At 33.8% G+C, this 17,800-nt stretch overlaps 1 protein-coding gene across 1 annotated transcript; it reads left to right on the top strand.

Moving 5' to 3' along the window:
- Positions 1–1,060: 1,060 nt before the first annotated feature.
- Positions 1,061–14,090, top strand: LOC141694112 (receptor-like cytoplasmic kinase 176). The gene is made up of 6 exons (XM_074499207.1): positions 1,061–1,237; positions 9,865–10,137; positions 10,260–10,379; positions 10,519–10,642; positions 10,968–12,251; positions 13,695–14,090. The coding sequence occupies exons 1-5, from the start codon at positions 1,061–1,063 to the stop codon at positions 11,273–11,275; spliced, it is 1,002 nt and encodes a 333-aa protein (XP_074355308.1). The 3' UTR covers positions 11,276–12,251; positions 13,695–14,090.
- The last annotated feature ends 3,710 nt before the right edge of the window (positions 14,091–17,800 follow it).

A 17,800-nucleotide genomic window follows, 5' to 3' on the forward strand; every position in this document is an offset into this window, starting at 1 on the left:
TGTCAGGAGAAGTTGAAAGACCAGCATCAGTACTTTGAACTGATGGTTCTTGTGGAGTCTGAGACATGTGAGCTGTTTCAGCAATGCTTGGTGAAGGTTCTTGTGTGCTCTTCTCAAAAATAGGATCATCAATGATTGCATCCACTCGTGACAGTATCTCCTGATGAGTTTGCTTTTCCTGAAATGGTTGAACAGAGTCTGCAAGAAGATCACTCTGAGCAATATTAACAATGATTTGTGCAGCCTCAGTGTCTGCATCTTCCCTTTGAGAAGATGGTTCTTGTATGACTGGATGTGTTGCAGTTGCTAAATCCCTTTGAGACCTAGGTTCTTGTGTACTAACATCCTTGTCAAGAGGCTGATTCTTCTTCTTCTTTCTGATATATCCAACTACTTCCTCATGTCTTCTTTTCAACTGACTTTTTGTAGTTTTCTTGTGTTCAGCAGTTGCTTCAATTACTGGAAACTTGTCAAGCAGAGCACTAGCATCAATAGTTGGCTCCTTGATTCCAGTAGTGTTGATCAAGTCATCAGGATTTTGATCAATGGACTTCTTGATTTTTGACAGGGACCCTATTGGCATCTGATCATCTGATTCTGAATCTTCTTGAATAATCGGTCTTATTTTCCTGATTGGAAAGCAGTCTTCTTTCTTCTCACTCTCACTCAGTGAGACTTGTTTAGCTTTCTGTCCAGATATGACAGATTTCTTAAACAACCTTTTCTTTGTTACAAGAGATGTCTTTTGAGAGACAGCAGAGGAGGCTAATTTAGAGGCTTGTTGTGTTTGTTGTTTAGGAGAAGAAATGCTTGGATTATAAATAAGATGGGTGACTTCTTGATTCTTAGCATCAGGAATTGTGACAGAGGTGCCAGCATCAGGATTTGCAGGAACTTGTGTAGGAGTAGGTTTATTTCTCAACAGAAATTGCCTGACCTCTCTAGAAAGAAAGGGTGGTACTTAAAATTTATTCTCTTGAGTTCAAGCAAAAACACAAACATGCAACCATTTAGCATCAACTTCTCAACATAAAATCTCTGGGAAGTGAATAAACTAGGCATGGGGAGTGAGATTACATTAAAAGAAGGTAGAAAATTGGATGAAAAATGGAAAAAGATGGTGGTGGTGGTTTCGGCCAAGAGAGTGGGAGGGAAGAGGAGAGAGTGGAGTGGTTTGGAGTGTTTAAATGTTGGAGTCAATTTAATCATTCCTTTTTACTTTTATACACATACAAGAGTAAGTGGACTTTGCTTTTACCAATTTACCCCTCTCCCACTTAAAAGCAAGATTTGCATGCAAGGTTAATTGAGTAATTTGGCTAGTGGAAGAGTGGTTAATGGGGTTGGAAATTCCAATGGTACCCTTGTCTTTGTATTGAGAGTAGAATGTATGCATGGGTAATAGAGTAATTTTTCTAATTAATATTCAAATTAATTACAAGAATAAAATTTTATAAATAAAAATATAAATCCATAATTTACAAGAGTGGTATCATAATATAGCTTAGAATTTTAGAAATTTTATAATATCACTTTTGAAATTTATTGATAAAAATATTTTTAAATCGATTTTTTTCAAAATAAGAAATACTGAATACACTCTATAAATCACATAAAAGAGCAAATAATACATTTCTTGCTTTCAAAATTCTTAAATAATTTAACACAATTATTATGCATCCATACAATGACACAAGCATATATCCATATAATTTTATAAATGACTCCAATACAATTATAAAATACTCAATTAAAGATTAAATGGAATATCGGTCATAACAAAAATATTTGGCTGATCTTTATCAAGCATCCTCGAAGGATAAAGGCAAGAATATCAAAATAAATTTGGTGTTTGAAGATAAAGATCATGCAGACAATCTCCTTAAAATGACATATCTTGATACAACTGATTTTTATAGACTCGTGATGACGCCACTGCTCTAAATTATAAATAAATATACTTGTTTACTTTACGTGTTTCAATTATTTGCATATGCAAAGATTATGATTATATGTCTTTTTGATGATTATAATTATTACTAATTATATGTTTTATCTATTATTGAAGCAATATGGATGTTTCTCATTCTCGCATTGGATTTATAACACAAGAGGAAGATATTTGTTTTATAGATAGTGTAAATACTCACACAATTCTTAAAAATGAAAAATATTTCATCTTTTTAAACAAACATGAAGGCAATGTTTGCACAATTTCCGGAAGTATAAAATTAATCGAAGGTTCCAGAAGAGCTAATATATTGTTACCCGAAGGAACAAAATTTAGAATAAATGATGTATTATTCTCCCCAAAATCACAGAGAAATTTATTAAGTTTTAAAGATATCCACAGAAATGGGTATCATATTGAAAGAGTGAAAGAAGAGAATAAAGAATTTCTTTATATCACAAGCATTGTATCGGGTAGCAAATGTGTGAAAGAAAAATTACCAGCTTTTGCTTATGGATTATATTATACTAATATTCGAAATATTGAGGTGAATGCCACAGTAAACCAGAAGTTTACTAGCAAAAGTGATTTCATTATTTGGCATGACCGGCTATGACATCCTGGATCAATCATGATGCGAAAAATTATTGAGAATTCACATGGGCATCCATTGAAAAACCATAAGATTTTTCAATCTAATGAATTCTCATGTGCTGCTTGCTCTCAAGGAAAATTAATTATTAAGCCTTCTTTAACAAAAAATGGCACAAGAATCTCCTAAAATTTTGAAAAAAGTACAGGAAGATATATGTGGGCCCACTCACCCATCATGTGGATCATTCAAATATTTTATGGTATTGATCGATGCATCAACAAGGTGGTCACAACGTGGAAGGTGAACAAATCCCAATGAATTGTAATACAGAAATGTGTGCTTATTATCGTCTCAAACTAGCATTTGCGAAACTACTTGCGCAAATAATATGATTAAGAGTAGATTTTTCGGATTATAATATTAGAATAATAAGGTTAGACAATGCTGGAGAATTCACATCAAAAGCATTTAATGAGTTATGTTAATCAATTGGTATACGTGTTGAACATCATGTAGCTCATGTTCATACACAAAATGGTCTTGCAGAATCATTTATTAAGCGAATCCAGCTGATTTCCAGACCATTGATTATAAAAACAAATCTCCCTCTTACAGTTTGGAGGTATGCAATTTTACATGCAGCAACACTTGTGCACATCAGACCTACAAGCTATCACAAATTTTCTCCCTTATAATTGATCTCTGGAAGAGAGCCTAATATTTCCTATCTTAGAACTTTTTGGTGTGCGGTATAGTACCTATTGCTCCGCCACAACGCACGAAGATGGGGCCTCAAAGAAAATTGGGAATATATGTTGGTTATAAATCTTCCTCAATAATCAAATATCTAGAACCAATGACAGGTGATCTATTCACTGCTAGATTTGCAGACTGTCATTTCGATGAAAATATTGTCTCAAAATTAGGGGGTGAGAATAAAAATTTCTCAAAATCAGGAGGAGAAAATTAACAGCTAGAAAGAGAAATTTCATGGAATACATCTTCATTGAACACATTTGATCCTCGCACAGGCCAATGCAATTTAGAAGTACAAAAAATATTTCATTTACAAGGCATAGCAAATGTGTTTCCTAATGCATTCACTAACATCGATAAAGTAACAAAATCACATGTCTCAGCTGTAAATGCTCCTAAAAAAATACAAATCCCTGAAGGACAAATTGTTAAGGCAAATGAGTCAAAACCTCGCTTAAAGAGGGGAAGACCAATCAGTTCTAAAGATAAAAATCCTCAAAAAAAAGAGGGGCAAACACTCAAGATGTACAAATAGAGGAAATAAAATCTCTAGAAGAGACCCATGACATGATAGACGAAACTCTTGAAGAGGGACATGTACCTGAAAATTTTGACATTGAAGAGATCTCGGTAAATTATGTTGCAGTAACTCGAATTTTTGAGACTTTGTCAAATGATTAATGAATAGTAACACTGACAATTGGGGAAAAAATTTTAGTCCACACTATGTTATGCATGGGAAATTTAGTTTTCGAGTCGATAACGTGATTATACATACCAAATAAGTGTATGTAAACGCTATTAGTTTTCGAAGGAAACGAACTTTGAAAAATGACCGTATCTACAAACCGTCAAGAAATACGAGAATTACAATATAATTAAAAATCTAAATCCTACAAATATAAACCCAAGTACTAGGCTTCAAGGCATAAAGGACGTATACGAAAGGATTTACCCCGCGAACCGCTTACGAAGATTTATTATGAAAACGAATAAGCGACCAAGCGAACACGTAAGCGAATAAATAAAATGTATTAATCCATGAAAACTAACTAAGGTAAGAAAGTAACCATGCTTAACAACCAAATAGTAGCCTATCTAGAGAGCATGATGACCTAGCTAGCAAATAATGTCATGAATAGTGAATGTGGTACTAAGCTAGCAAGTTAGCTTGGAAAATAGCTAAGCTAAAAGATATGTACTAAAGATATGTATATCTAGGATGATATACAAACATAAACACATCACAATTACAAGAAGCAACCAATCAACCACCAAACTTTCTCTCTTCTCTCTCTTGAAACCTTCCATTCGACAATATCAAGAAGAAAAAGGATTCAAATTTCAAAATCCAACTTCAAGCCATGACAAAATTATCCAATTAATTTCTAAGCTTCCTACATATCAAAATAAGGTAATATAAATTTTTGGGAGCATTTCATTGAGGTTTAGATAGTCAAATAAGTCCATTAAAGTGATGATGAATAGTGCCAAATAGTAACACTTCTTGATTTCTTGATTTTCATGGCATGATTTAGGATCCTTAAGCATAACCAAGCCTCCCCAAGGTTCAACCATCAAGAAGAACATATTCCAAGCTTTCAATAAAGGTATAAATCCTTACCCAAACTTTGTTTAAGGTTTAAGTTTCAAGAAGATTAAAGATCTTAGTTGTAAACCTAGTTTTTATAGTTGATTTGTTATTTTCTTGATGATTAGTTAGTTAGTTATTAAGGTTGATGTTGTGGCCTCAAGAAAATGATTTAATTGAGAGGAGTAAGTGTTAAAATGAGGGTATGGTGATTGATGATGGTTGATTAATGATTTAGAGCGAAAACGAAACCCGAGTCGCGAGCGTAACGTCGTTAAAATGAGAGAATCGTAACCATAAGTTTTCTGCAGAAATACAGAATGTGTGATTTCTTAAAAAGTAAGACTAAAAAATGATAGATCTTTTTGTAAGGATCGTTTAGGCGCTTGAATCGTTTGATTTCAATTTACGGTTCAAAAGATAAGTCCGTTTTAGTGAAAATGATTTACGTGATAAAAACTGCTACGAATTATGAACTTTGGAAATAGAAATGATCAACTTAAAAATATTAAAAAATAATGAAATTTGTATAGAGAGTAAGAAATATAGTTTATTAACTTCCATAAAAATTTCAAGTAAAAATATGGATTTTTCAATTTTATAAAAATGTCGGAACCGAGATCGCGCGAATTGAAACCCTTAAGAATCAAGAGTGGAACCGAGGGACAAAATGTAAAAGACATTAATGGACATAAGGAATTTCGAAAAGAAAGCAAATATGACAAGTACTTGTACTTATTGGAATAATGAGAGTAAATTGAGTTGCGTAAATGAATAGTAAGTATTGCGTATGTACAAGTAACGATAAATACGAACGGAATCTAACGAAATAATAATTGTTTATAATTATAGATTTCTGGGCGGACTCTAGAGCATCCTCCACATCAAAGTACCCAGGCAAGTTTACAAACCCGACTCCATATACTGTTGTGTTGTGAAAATTGTTTTACTGTCATTTGTACAAATGTCATGTTTATCATGATAGTAAAATACGAGTTTTGCGTATCGATAATGATTGAACCCGCGATGAGTATATCGTAGAATATTTTAACGCTATAATAAAGCGTGATGCATAAATTATAAGACCGAGAGTCGGTCAAAATTTACAAAGTAAAAACCCGGGAATCATCCCGGAGTTGTTTTGGACAACTAAAAGTTCGTACGTATATATTCCAAGGGACTCAATATCCTCTTGCGAAGTATTAAATACCTCAAATTTATTTAAAATGATTTCCAAAGATCGCATTCCCTCAACTATGTTTAATTAATCGAACATTGAATATTATCTCAAATATTTATTTAATTAGGAGAAGCATTCTCCAACAATTATTCATTTCACTCAATTAGTTTATATTTATTAAAGATTACTTCTTCTTTTTTTTTGCTAAGCTGCTATGTATAAAAAAAGAATATACAAGGATTGACCTTTACTCTAAGACAAACCTTAGAGAAAATCTATCTATAATCAATCTAACATGCTATATTGAAGATAGAAAGCAAAAGAGGTCATAAATCTAATCTAACCAATTACATAAATCGCCTATACAATCGAGGTTCATAAACCAATTAGAGCTTCTAAATCTAGTCCGAATATCCACTAGGATGCCAGAGAGTAGTTGGAATGGTCCAAAGATACCTTTACCGTGAGCCCGAGCATTGCGCTCCCTCCAGATATATGATAGGATCCTTACAAAGCCAAGGATGGGTAGACTCTAGTACTTCGTGGATTGGGGCGACTACCAATTAACTACCAAATGAGAAGGTACCTTATATACCAATGAAAATGTGGAGTATGCGTACCTGAGAGGGATAGACGCAAAACCGTGTCTTGAGAGGGATAGACACGAAGTGTGTACCTGAAAGGGATGGACACAGAAAAGGCCCGAATGCGGCCAAGGTGATAACCGATAACAAAAAGGAATCTTCCTTCTACTAGTAGAAAAGGTTACAGATTTCCATATTACGACTGATCATCGTATGCGGTTGTAACGACTGAGAAATTATGTTTGTATTATATCTTAATAAAGGTAAATTATGTGTTTGAATATGTCATTAAGTGTATAAAATTATAAAACCCTAGGTGTTATGTGCTAAGTGTATTCTGTTTTGTCAGAATGTGTTATGGGTAATTATCGGGTGTTTTATTCTAGGTTAAATGCTTTTAAATCAAAAGTTGTATGGCCCAAACAGTGTTTTAATAGCTGATATTTCGTACAAAATTATTGGCCTTATTTTGCCTAGTATGACCTATACCATAGTGATATTCTGAACATCCAATCGTTTTACAAATTTTCTCGTTTCGCGAAAAATGACTTTCTCGGGCCCCTTCGGGTGTCAAAACCCCCACAAAATCACATTTTTATTTTTATAGGAACATGAAAATATCAAATATCATTTTTCTTTGCATTTCTGTATTATTCACAATTTTTTGAGAATTTTTGACATATATTTTGTAATTATTGGATATTTAAAAATTCAAAATTAATACCAAAAAATTGTTAATTAAGGGCCAATTAATTTTATTTAGGGATATAATTAGTGCCTTAATTTTTATTAGGGGTATTTTTATTACAAATTTTCTATTAATTAATTAATTAAAATTATAAAAAAAATCAGAAAAATCAAGAAATGCCCCAATTTCTCTACAATTAGGGTTTGGAGTTCTTGGAATCAATCCTCAATTTCATCGTGATTCTGTTAACCAAATAAGTCATGTAAGTAATCAAATTGAAGCTCTTTGAATCCTCTTTCTATTCATGTTATCCATTTCATAGTTAGATTGTTCGATTTTAATTTCGGGTTTAATTTTGATTTGGGTGTTTTTGATTGAAGTTGCTGAGATGATTTTGAGTGTTATAGGGTTGTAGATCCACTACGCCATAAACGGTCTTCTACCACATAATTACGTGATGTTGTCGTAGATAATGTTGCAGTAGCTATATAATAATGTACCATACTGTAACATGTTTTAATTATGTTAGCATAGATCTCGTAAAGTGTTGCCATATATTAATAAAAATATTCAATTTTTTATTAATAAATAAATAAATAAATGCTGATGTGGCAGAGCTGGATCCCCACACTGCTGACGTGGCTGGTGGTCCCTACTAACGTGGCAGGTGAGTCACCACATGCGGGTCCCACCCTACTGACGTGGCAGGTGGACCCCTGCTGACGTGGCAGGTGGGTCCCCCATGTGGGCCCCACTCTGCTGACATGGCAGGGGCCCTACTAACCTGGCAAATGACGTGACAGGGGGTCCCTACTGACGTGGCAGGTGGGTCACACGTGGGCCCCACCATGCCGACGTGTCAGGGAACCTGCTGACGTGGCGGTGGGACCCTGCTGACGTGGCAGGTGGGCCCCACTTTGCTTACGTGGCAGTGAGGCAGTGGTGAAGTATTAAATCAAAAAATTTCAGAAATTTTGCACTACCCAGGATTTGAACCCGAGACCTCCCACTTCACAAAGTGTGCTTTATTCCACATTATTTAAATATAACCTTATAGAAATAATTCATTTCTACTTAAAGTAAAGGCTCTTTTAACTCCTTTATTTTTTTTAAAATAAAATTTCAACGATCCGTCCGTACGGATGTTAAAAACAATCGATTTTAGGTGTGTACCATCATTATTATAAATTTTTTATATTTATTTTGCAAGATTTTATATCAGTCAAAGCTGTCAAAATAAACCAAGCCTTGTTTGCGCTACTGTCCCGACTGAAGTATCGATACTTTTAAAATAAAATTTCGAGTATCCGTCCGTACGGATGTTAAAAACAATCGATTTTAGGTGTGTACCATCATTATTAGTTTTTTTTATATTTATTATGCGAGATTTTATATCAGTCAAAGCAGTGATAATAGACCAAGGCCTATTTGCGCTACTGTCCCGAGTGAAGTATCGATACTTTTAAAATAAAATTTCGACGATCCGTCCGTATGGATGTTAAAAACAATCGATTTTAGGCGTGTACCATCATTATTAGGTTTTTTTATATTTATTTTGCGAGATTTTATATCAGTCAAAGCAGTGATAATAGACTGAGGCCTATTTGCGCTACTGTACCGAATGAATTATCGAAACTTTTAAAATAAAATTTCTATGATCCGTCCGTACGGATGTTAAAAATAATCGATTTTAGGCGTGTACCATCATTATTAGTTTTTTATATTAATTTTGCGAGATTTTATATCAGTCAAAGCAGTGATAATAGACCAAGGCATATTTGCGCTACTGTTCCGAATGAAGTATTGATACTTTTGAAATAAAATTTCGATGATCCGTCCGTACGGATGTTAAAAAAAATCGATTTTAGGCGTGTACCATCATTATTAGGTTTTTTATTTTTATTTTGCGAGATTTTATATCAGTCAAAACAGTGATAATAGACCAAGGCCAATTTGCGCTACTGTCCCCAATGAAGTATCGATACTTTTAAAATAAAATTTCGACGATCCGTCCGTATGGATGTTAGAAACTATCAATTTTAGGGGTGTACCATCATTATTTGGATTTTATATATTTATTTTGCGGGGTTGTATAGCAGTCAAAGCACTCGGAATAGGCTAAGCCCTATATGCGCTACTGTCCCGAATGAAGTATCGATTCTTTTAAAATAAAATCTCGACGATCCAACCGTACTGATGTTTAAAACTATCGGTTTTAGGGGTATCCCATCATTTTTAGAATTATATATATTTATTTTGTGGGGTTGTATAATTGTCAAAATACTTGAAATAGACTAACACCTCCATTATTATTCTGAATGAAATGTCGATTTTTTTAAAAATTAATAATTATATAAATAAATGAAAAACAATAAAAGGACACTAAACATTAATAAAATCACATATGAAATCTAAAAATATTTACATATAAGTAAGAATTTCTAAAAATATTAAAAAGAAATTAATAAATAAGTTTTTTATTAACAAAATCAAAATCCAACGGTTGTAAATGATGTCAGCTCATCTATCCAAAGAAACACAACTTATGTATATACACATCTCGAATCCCTCTCAATTCTTATGAACAAATTCACAAGTCAATCTCTCTCTCCTTCCCCCAATTCTCAAACCCTAGATTTGTGTGTTGGCTCCCAAAGCAGGAAAGAAGATGTCAGCCAAGAAGAAGTCAGTCCTCCGGCGGAGAAGAAGCTCAAGGCCGGAAAGAAGCTCGGAATGATGGCTTGGAAGATTGTAAATCAGTTTACACTGATTTAGAAGTCAGTCCTCCGGCGGTGTGTGTTTTGTGTATATGAGTTTATGCCTCAGGGCAGCTTGGAAAAGCATCTATTTGGGAGTGAGTTTCTCAATTTATATTAAAATTAAATTTGTGTTGATTTACTATTTTTTGATGTAGCTACTCGATTTAATTGAAATAGAGGATTCTTACTTCCAACCGCTCTCATGGAATCTTCGTATCAGTATTGTTCTTGGTGCAGCAAAGGGGCTTGCATTTCTTCACAGTCCAGAAGTTAATGTGATTCATCATGATTTTAGAACATCCACTATATTAGTTGATTCTGTATGTGGAACAAATTGATCGTTTAACTTTATTATAAATTATTGCTCTCAATATATTGGTTTAGCCTTGTGAGTTCTCAATTACTGATTGACAGAAGTACAATGCAAAGCTCTCCAATTTCGGGTTGGCAAAAGATGGACCAAAGCAAGGAAGAACCCATGTGTCTACAAGAGTTATGGGAACATTAGGTTATCTAGCTCCAGAATATGCTGCTACAGGTTATTATTCCACAAAATCAATTTTCAAAAGGTTTCAAAATGATGCATTTGTTGCTTCTTTGTGTCAATATGGCTGAGAAACCATATTACGATGCAAAGGAAAATACAGTTTATCTCCGGTCAAGGAAGGTTTAGAACGAGGAGGGGTATTCTCCGTGACCATGTTGTAAAAAATTTCAGATATTGTCAACTTACTTAAGAGTATATAAATGTCACAATTAGGAAGCACAAACTCCTTGCATTAGGATAATCTTAATCTACATGCATTAATTTGGGTGCATCCACATTTATTCTTCTAATCCTGTGCCAATTTCCTTTTATGTAGGTCATCTTACAAAGAAAAGTGATGTCTACAGCTTTGGTGTTGTTCTCCTAGAAATACTGACGGGACGAAGACTGACTGACGAGATTCTTGCAACAAGGGCATGGGCTAAGTGTTACCTTACCAGCAAGCATGGGGTTCTGTATGTCATGGATGTTCACATCCAAGGCCAATATACTGTCAGAGCAGCACTAAGAGCTGCTTCACTCGCACTTAAATGCCTTTCTGTAGATCCTAAATCAAGACCTAATGCAAGCCAGGTAGTAGAAGTATTGGAGCATCTTCAGAACTCAAAAAAATATCAGAAGTGAAGCCCTCCAGAGGTCCTGAAGCATTGAGGCGTGTGAATTTTTATGTTTTAAGTTATGGCTATGGCCTCACAGCCTTTGCAAAGATCGTCAGGGTTCCTGGCGCTATGGCGTTTAGAACATCCAGATGCCATGCTTTTTTCAGAAAGGGCACATGGCCTCCATGGTAACATTGTTATCTAAACAATGATTTGTGGACAATTAGGCATAACGAGAATACAAACTACCCCGGGGAAGAGCTTTTGTGCTATAGTTTAATCTATTCGAGTGTATGCAGCTTGTGTATCTAAATCAGAATTTATGGTCTTCTGCTTCAGGGGTCCTAGGTAGGGAGCCGCATATCTAGTGTTCTTCTCCATGTCATTGTTAAATTATTAATCATTGGCATTTGAATTGTGCATGCGAACATCTATTTGTCTGATTGAAAAAGTGCTAGATTTTGAAATTTAATTGTTCTCCACTTCGAAAAAACCTATAAAATATTTTATTCTCATAGCTTTCTCCTGTTTTCCCATTCTTATGTTAGCTGATCACAGGTTGCAAGTAGCTTAACTTTTTCATAACTTGTAGGAGCAAGAGTCGTGTTCCGGGATTTGAGGGACTCATTTCTATTTAGATTATATCGTGGTAGTGTTGAAAGTGCTCTCTCCCCTGTAACTGTTTGTATATGTTTATAACTTGTGCTAATGTGTTTTAGAACCCGTAGTGATGATTATAGCTAATACACAGGTCCTCAGTAATATATGTGGTTATGTGGATGACATATTGAGAGATCTTGTGGTGGCAAGCATTTATAAGGCATCATTGGTATATTTTCTCCTTGTGAGGCTATTCATTTAAGGCCCAAGCTCTGATGTATTGATATGGTAATGTCCTGGTATAGGTTGGCTATGTTTGGGTACTTCTGGATGGGGGGCCCTCTTGTGCATTTTCTGATGCAGATGTCAAATTGATGGATGAGGACCTGCACATATTAAAGGTAAGGGTTCTCTGTGCAAGAAATAGTACTTGTCCTTAGTACAATGGTTTTTTCTACAATGTAGTGGTTAACCACAAGCTGCTTTGTCAGGTAACTGCAAAAACTTTTGTTGATTTTTACTAATAATCTTGTTAAATAAATAATTAATTGCTACCAATGTCAGTTTATTTTTGAGTATAAATAACAATTAAGATAAATTAATAAAATTGTCCATTCCCGATGTATCAAAATTTAAGTGTAGTTTTTATAAGGATCACTTATTTAATGCTTTGCATGAATGTAATGTAACTGTATGTACATGATTATTAATAAGTTCAGATTATGAAAGTAGATCTGATCATTATGTGTTCACTGTCTTGTTGATAATAAAAATATTGGAAAAATATGCAATTACATGAATGCCTTGTTTTTTTGGTTAGATAGGGAGCTTCATATGTACATGTACATTTATTTTGCTGGGCTTACTGGGTGCATTATGTGCTTAAGAAAGGGTACTTCCTCTGTCACTTACGTATTCATAACATGAGATAAATTATTAAATTATACCTAATCTGTAAGATTTAATATAATCATGAGTGATTTTGTTGGATTCATATTTATAACTACTTTAATACGATGAAGTTTTTACATTTATTATTAGTACGAAATTAAAGATATTAATGATCAAAAGTGTGCATCGACAATTATGTCCAACACAAAAAATAAACGTTTTTCGGAATGGAGGGAGTATGAGTTTGAGGAAAGAAAGTGGTTATTTTGTTACACATAATAAGGATTAGGGGTAAAAAGGTGAGTTTTTTTAAACAAATGAAGAATGCAAAATTCTCTCATTTGCGTATCTTGTATTTGTTATCCAAAATAGAAAAAAAGAATTATTAGCAAGACGTAATTTTAGAATCTCTTAATTTCACTATCTTATTGTGTTACCATACTCAGCAAAATCAGTGTGTGTTTGACTGTATGGGCTCTGAATCTGATCCTTTGTGTTGCAGTTCTACACTTTATGCTGCAAATAGGATTTAAGGTCGTTGAGAAACTTATTTGTTAGGAACAAGACCTCTGGAAAACTGGCTCTAGTTTATCCTTTTGATGTTTTTTTTTTAATTTTTTTTTATCTTTTTGATGTTTTGTTTAAAGTAGTTATTTGATTAAGTAAAACAGTTTTATTGGTAATCCTTTTTTTTAATTGAAGAAAGACAATGTTTAATAATGAAAGATTTTATCAAATTAGATTACTCTGTCACCCTTGCAGGTTTGTCCCTGCACTCGTGTCCAATTTTGCGTTTAGGATTCTTGATATTTTCTATATTGGGAATCGAATGCGTTGATCAATATCCAAGTCCCACGCTCGCAACACAAATGGGGTGGCCTTTCTTTTCTGCACACATGATTTGTATGTATACAAGATATACCCTTGACTAACTAGAGTTTTTTTGTGTGCAGATTATGATGATGAGAGCCCGTTAAAGGATTATGGTCTGAAACCACCCATAATGGCAGATTTTATAAGAAGTACCTCATTACAGTGGTCAAATAATGGCCATGACACCAGGCCAAGGACATGCCATTTTATCTGCTGAAGTAGTTGTTGATTTTGTAAAGCAGAGTTATGTAGTAATTTCCAAGTCTAAACGTGTGTAGTAGCTGTATTAATTCTGGTACTTTGGAATTGTCCAGTAATATCACATTTGCAAATGTAATCTTTTGATATTTAGAAATTGTCTAAATGATGTAGTTCATCATACTGGTGATATTGTATTATCTTTCTAATGACTTTAATTAGAAAACAGTTCTAATATAGAACTGGGCTTTAATGTATGCAGAAAGTATATTTCAAAATTTGACCATTGTTATTGTGTTACAATAGGTACTAAAAATGTTGCAAATAGGAAAAAGTGTTGCAAAAATGCCACATGTCAAGCTGGACCCACATATCAGTGGGCTTCACCTATCAGTAGGCCCCACAACTACCACGTGTCAAAGTGCCACGTGTCAGTCCACGTGGCAGTCCACGTGTCACTTTGGCCCCCTTTTTTGCCATGTCATTGCTTTTTGCAACATAATTTTTGGTGTTGCCCTTGATAATAAAATGTTGCCTTTGAACCCTAAGGCAATGCCAAAAATACTAACATCACAAAAGTGTTGCCGTTGAAATTTTTTGGTCTGTTGCAACATTTATTTGGCCTGTTGCAACGTTTGTGGAATGATGCAGAAGGCCACTTTTGGTGTAGTGATCGTCGAATTTGCAGTTGATTGGTACCGATTTTGTTGATTTTCGTTTCCGTTTTATGCTCGCCGGAAAGTCGCCGTTATAGGAGGCATTTCTACGTTTTCCAGCTTCGAAAACGATGAGGCTGAAGTCGGGAGTTGTAGTGAAGGATGGGGTGATGTTGGGGAGAGAAACCAGAGCAAAACTAGCCTCAAACCATGTTGTTTGGCTGCCGTTTCGCTCTCGCCGGAGCATCGTCGGAAAACCCGCCGGTACCGGATTCTGGGCGGTGACCGGCGGTGTTTTTGAAGACCCGGAGTCGACCTAGTTTCAACCGGTGGTCGACCCAGTTTTGATCTTGTTTTTACTAAACTGATTTATGAAAACATGTTTCTGTATATTCAATTTTATTTTTATTTTATAAAATTCAGAAAAAATCAGTTTTTAATTATTTAGTAAATCAAATAATTAAATTGATTATTTGATTTATTTTGTAAATAAATCTAAATTGTTTTCTTATTTTAGAAATTAGAAAATTTATTTATTTACATATTTATTTTTTTATTTATCTATTTAGGGTCGCGCTCCAGTGAGAACTTCTTAAAATGAGAACCGTGAGAACCGGTGATTTATGTAGTTAAAATTGGTGATTTTCTGAAAAGTTAAAATTTTGAATTTGGTAAATGGGTAATTTTGTGCAAATCAAAAATTTTAAATTTTATAAAATCACCAAATTTGATCAGAAAAATCACCGGTTCTCATAATTCTCATTTTAAGAAGTTCTCATTTGAGCAAACACCTATCTATTTATTTGTTTATTTAATTAATTAATTCTTACTAGTTGATTATTAATTTAAACTGATTAATTATTTAATAATTAATCAGTTTACTTAAATAATTTGTGATAAATTCAAACTGTTTACTATTTATTTTAGAAATTTGGAAATGAAAATATTTATTTATTTATTTATTTATTTCCTAATTACTTATTATTTATTTAAATTGATTAATTATTTTATAATTAATCAATTTAATTGAATAATTTGTAATAAATCTTATTTAATTTCAAAAATTAGGAGAAAATCCTTTTTTTATTTTGATTTTTCCTAGATAATTATTTAAAAATATATTTGAGGTACAATTAGTTTTGAATAATTAATTATTTTGAATAATAAGTAATTTATACTTGTTTATTGCATAGTAATTGAACCGTTTATCCGATTTAATCGAAACGAAAGCCCTTAGACTCTGAAAAATGACCAGATTCCGTTAAAAATAATTTTGAATCTTAATTCCTTTCGGAGATGAGTTGACTTTCGATAGTTATTCATTTCAATCCTTAATAATTATGATTATAAGTGCAATAAATCTCAGAAAATTAGGAAACGAATCAGATATTGATTTATTAATGTGAATATAAGTATAATGTCGAACCTAAAAATATTTGTAAGTTTAAATTAAATATATGACTTATGTGTTACGTGATTTACGTGATTACTTGAGTCATAATTGCTAGATAATCTATATACGAGTCAAATAGAATCGTATGGGTAGACAGTAAGAGCTACGTTGCCTCTGTCTGAGATACTTTTGCGGTGAGAGTCAACTAAACAAATATCTTTCCTTGATAGATTCAACACCAGAAAGGCGGATCAATCCAGAGATAGGGAACTATGCACTACCTGAAGCAGAGCGTGTACCAGACAAGTTTTTCCCCTATTCTAAGTTCAGAATAGTGAATTGTTGTCAAATTTCCATGGCAGCTATACCCTGATAACTCTTGTTCACAAACACTGATACACAATTGTTATTCCTTTATTTATAATTCATTTTGATTCCTAAGTTCTCCTAATTCATTGAATCCTCTATTCATATTCCAATAGTTATATACACATATACATATACTCTGAGATATTCCGATATTGGGATACATCAAAAGCATACTGATTGTTCCGGATGCTGATCTATGGACTGGATGGTTACGATGTGAGTCGGGTATGAACGGGACCCTTGATTATTAGGCCATGGTGCATGGGTACCCTATATGTTGGTGGGTCTATGCAGTTGGGTATAGATTTGCGCTATATCCTGACTGATCAGCAGGTTATAGTGCATATGTTGGTTTTTGTGTCCAGTCTAATTCATTTGGTACTCATCGATAGTGGCCTTCATTATTCCCTGCAGAGACATGTGGTTGCTCGAACAATCAGATTACAAGTTCATTTAACATTCTCTTTCCACTATATATATATGTGTGTGTGTGTGTGTGTGTGTTGCAGGCTTGCTGAGCAATTATGGCTCACCCCTATTATTGTTATTGTAACACCCCCTTCTTAAAATAGAAGGAGATATTACATATAATCCATAAACCTGCAAACAGAGCACTAATATATTTCTAAACAAAAATTAAACAGTCTAAAATCTTCAAAATAATATTAAATCTCCAAACTTTCTAAACCAATAATATAAATTCCAAATTCTCTAAATAAATAATTAAGTCCAATTAATGATAAAATTCCGAAATCCTAATCAACGAATTGGGGTAGCTCTCCATCACACAATCCCAGATTCCCCTAAGCACCTGCCAGAAAAAGAATACGGCATGAGCCAAACGCCCAGTACGGATTTCGAATACAGTTTACAAAACAAAGAGATCAGAAATAAATAATCTGCAATTTATAATAAATCAACAATTTTTAAAATAAGTACGGCTGAAGCAACGAGGGGTTAGGATATTTCATACCGAGATCAGAATAGATACAAATACACACATCATAGGGTACCTAATGCGTGCAACGGAATGGATAACGTGTACGACATATACAACGTCACCATAAATCAAATCACAAATCAAACTCTGGGTGCACCCACGTATCCTGAACAAATATCAAATACGCAAAAACTCCTCCCAAGAGCTAACAGAAGGGTACGCCGTAACCAATCACACTGTCACGGAAGTGTCATGTCACTGGTGCCGCAATGACATGACTGTAGTACCCCTACAGCTGGTTAACTCGGTATACCCTATATCGCTCTAAGGGTCAAATAAAAATATTCTCGCAAAATTTTAAAATCACCAGAGACAAATAATTCAGATTTTCAAAACAGAGGGCGTCATAAATAATTTTGAAAATCGCATAAACAGATATTTATAATTTTTCAAATCAAAATTTAAAACAATTTTCGGAAGTCAAAATATCCAAACAATTTTAGCGGAGTGAATAAAATATGAAATTCAACAAAACAGAGATATTAGATTTATAAGAAGAGGAGCGCTGAATAAAAAAAGGGACAGAATCCGTACCTCAATAGCGATTACGAGCACTAAAAATACTCTCAA

The sequence above is a fragment of the Apium graveolens genome, chromosome 2 (genome assembly GCF_009905375.1).
Source record: "Apium graveolens cultivar Ventura chromosome 2, ASM990537v1, whole genome shotgun sequence".
Lineage (NCBI taxonomy): Eukaryota > Viridiplantae > Streptophyta > Magnoliopsida > Apiales > Apiaceae > Apium > Apium graveolens.

Coding starts and splice junctions, on each gene's coding strand:
- LOC141694112 (XM_074499207.1), top strand. CDS start 1,061: ATGGGGAGTGAGATTACATTAAAAGAAGGTAGAAAATTGGATGAAAAA. Junction 10,380..10,518: donor TTCACAGTCCAGAAGTTAAT/GTGATTCATCAT, acceptor ACTGATTGACAG/AAGTACAATGCAAAGCTCTC. Junction 10,643..10,967: donor TCCAGAATATGCTGCTACAG/GTTATTATTCCA, acceptor CCTTTTATGTAG/GTCATCTTACAAAGAAAAGT.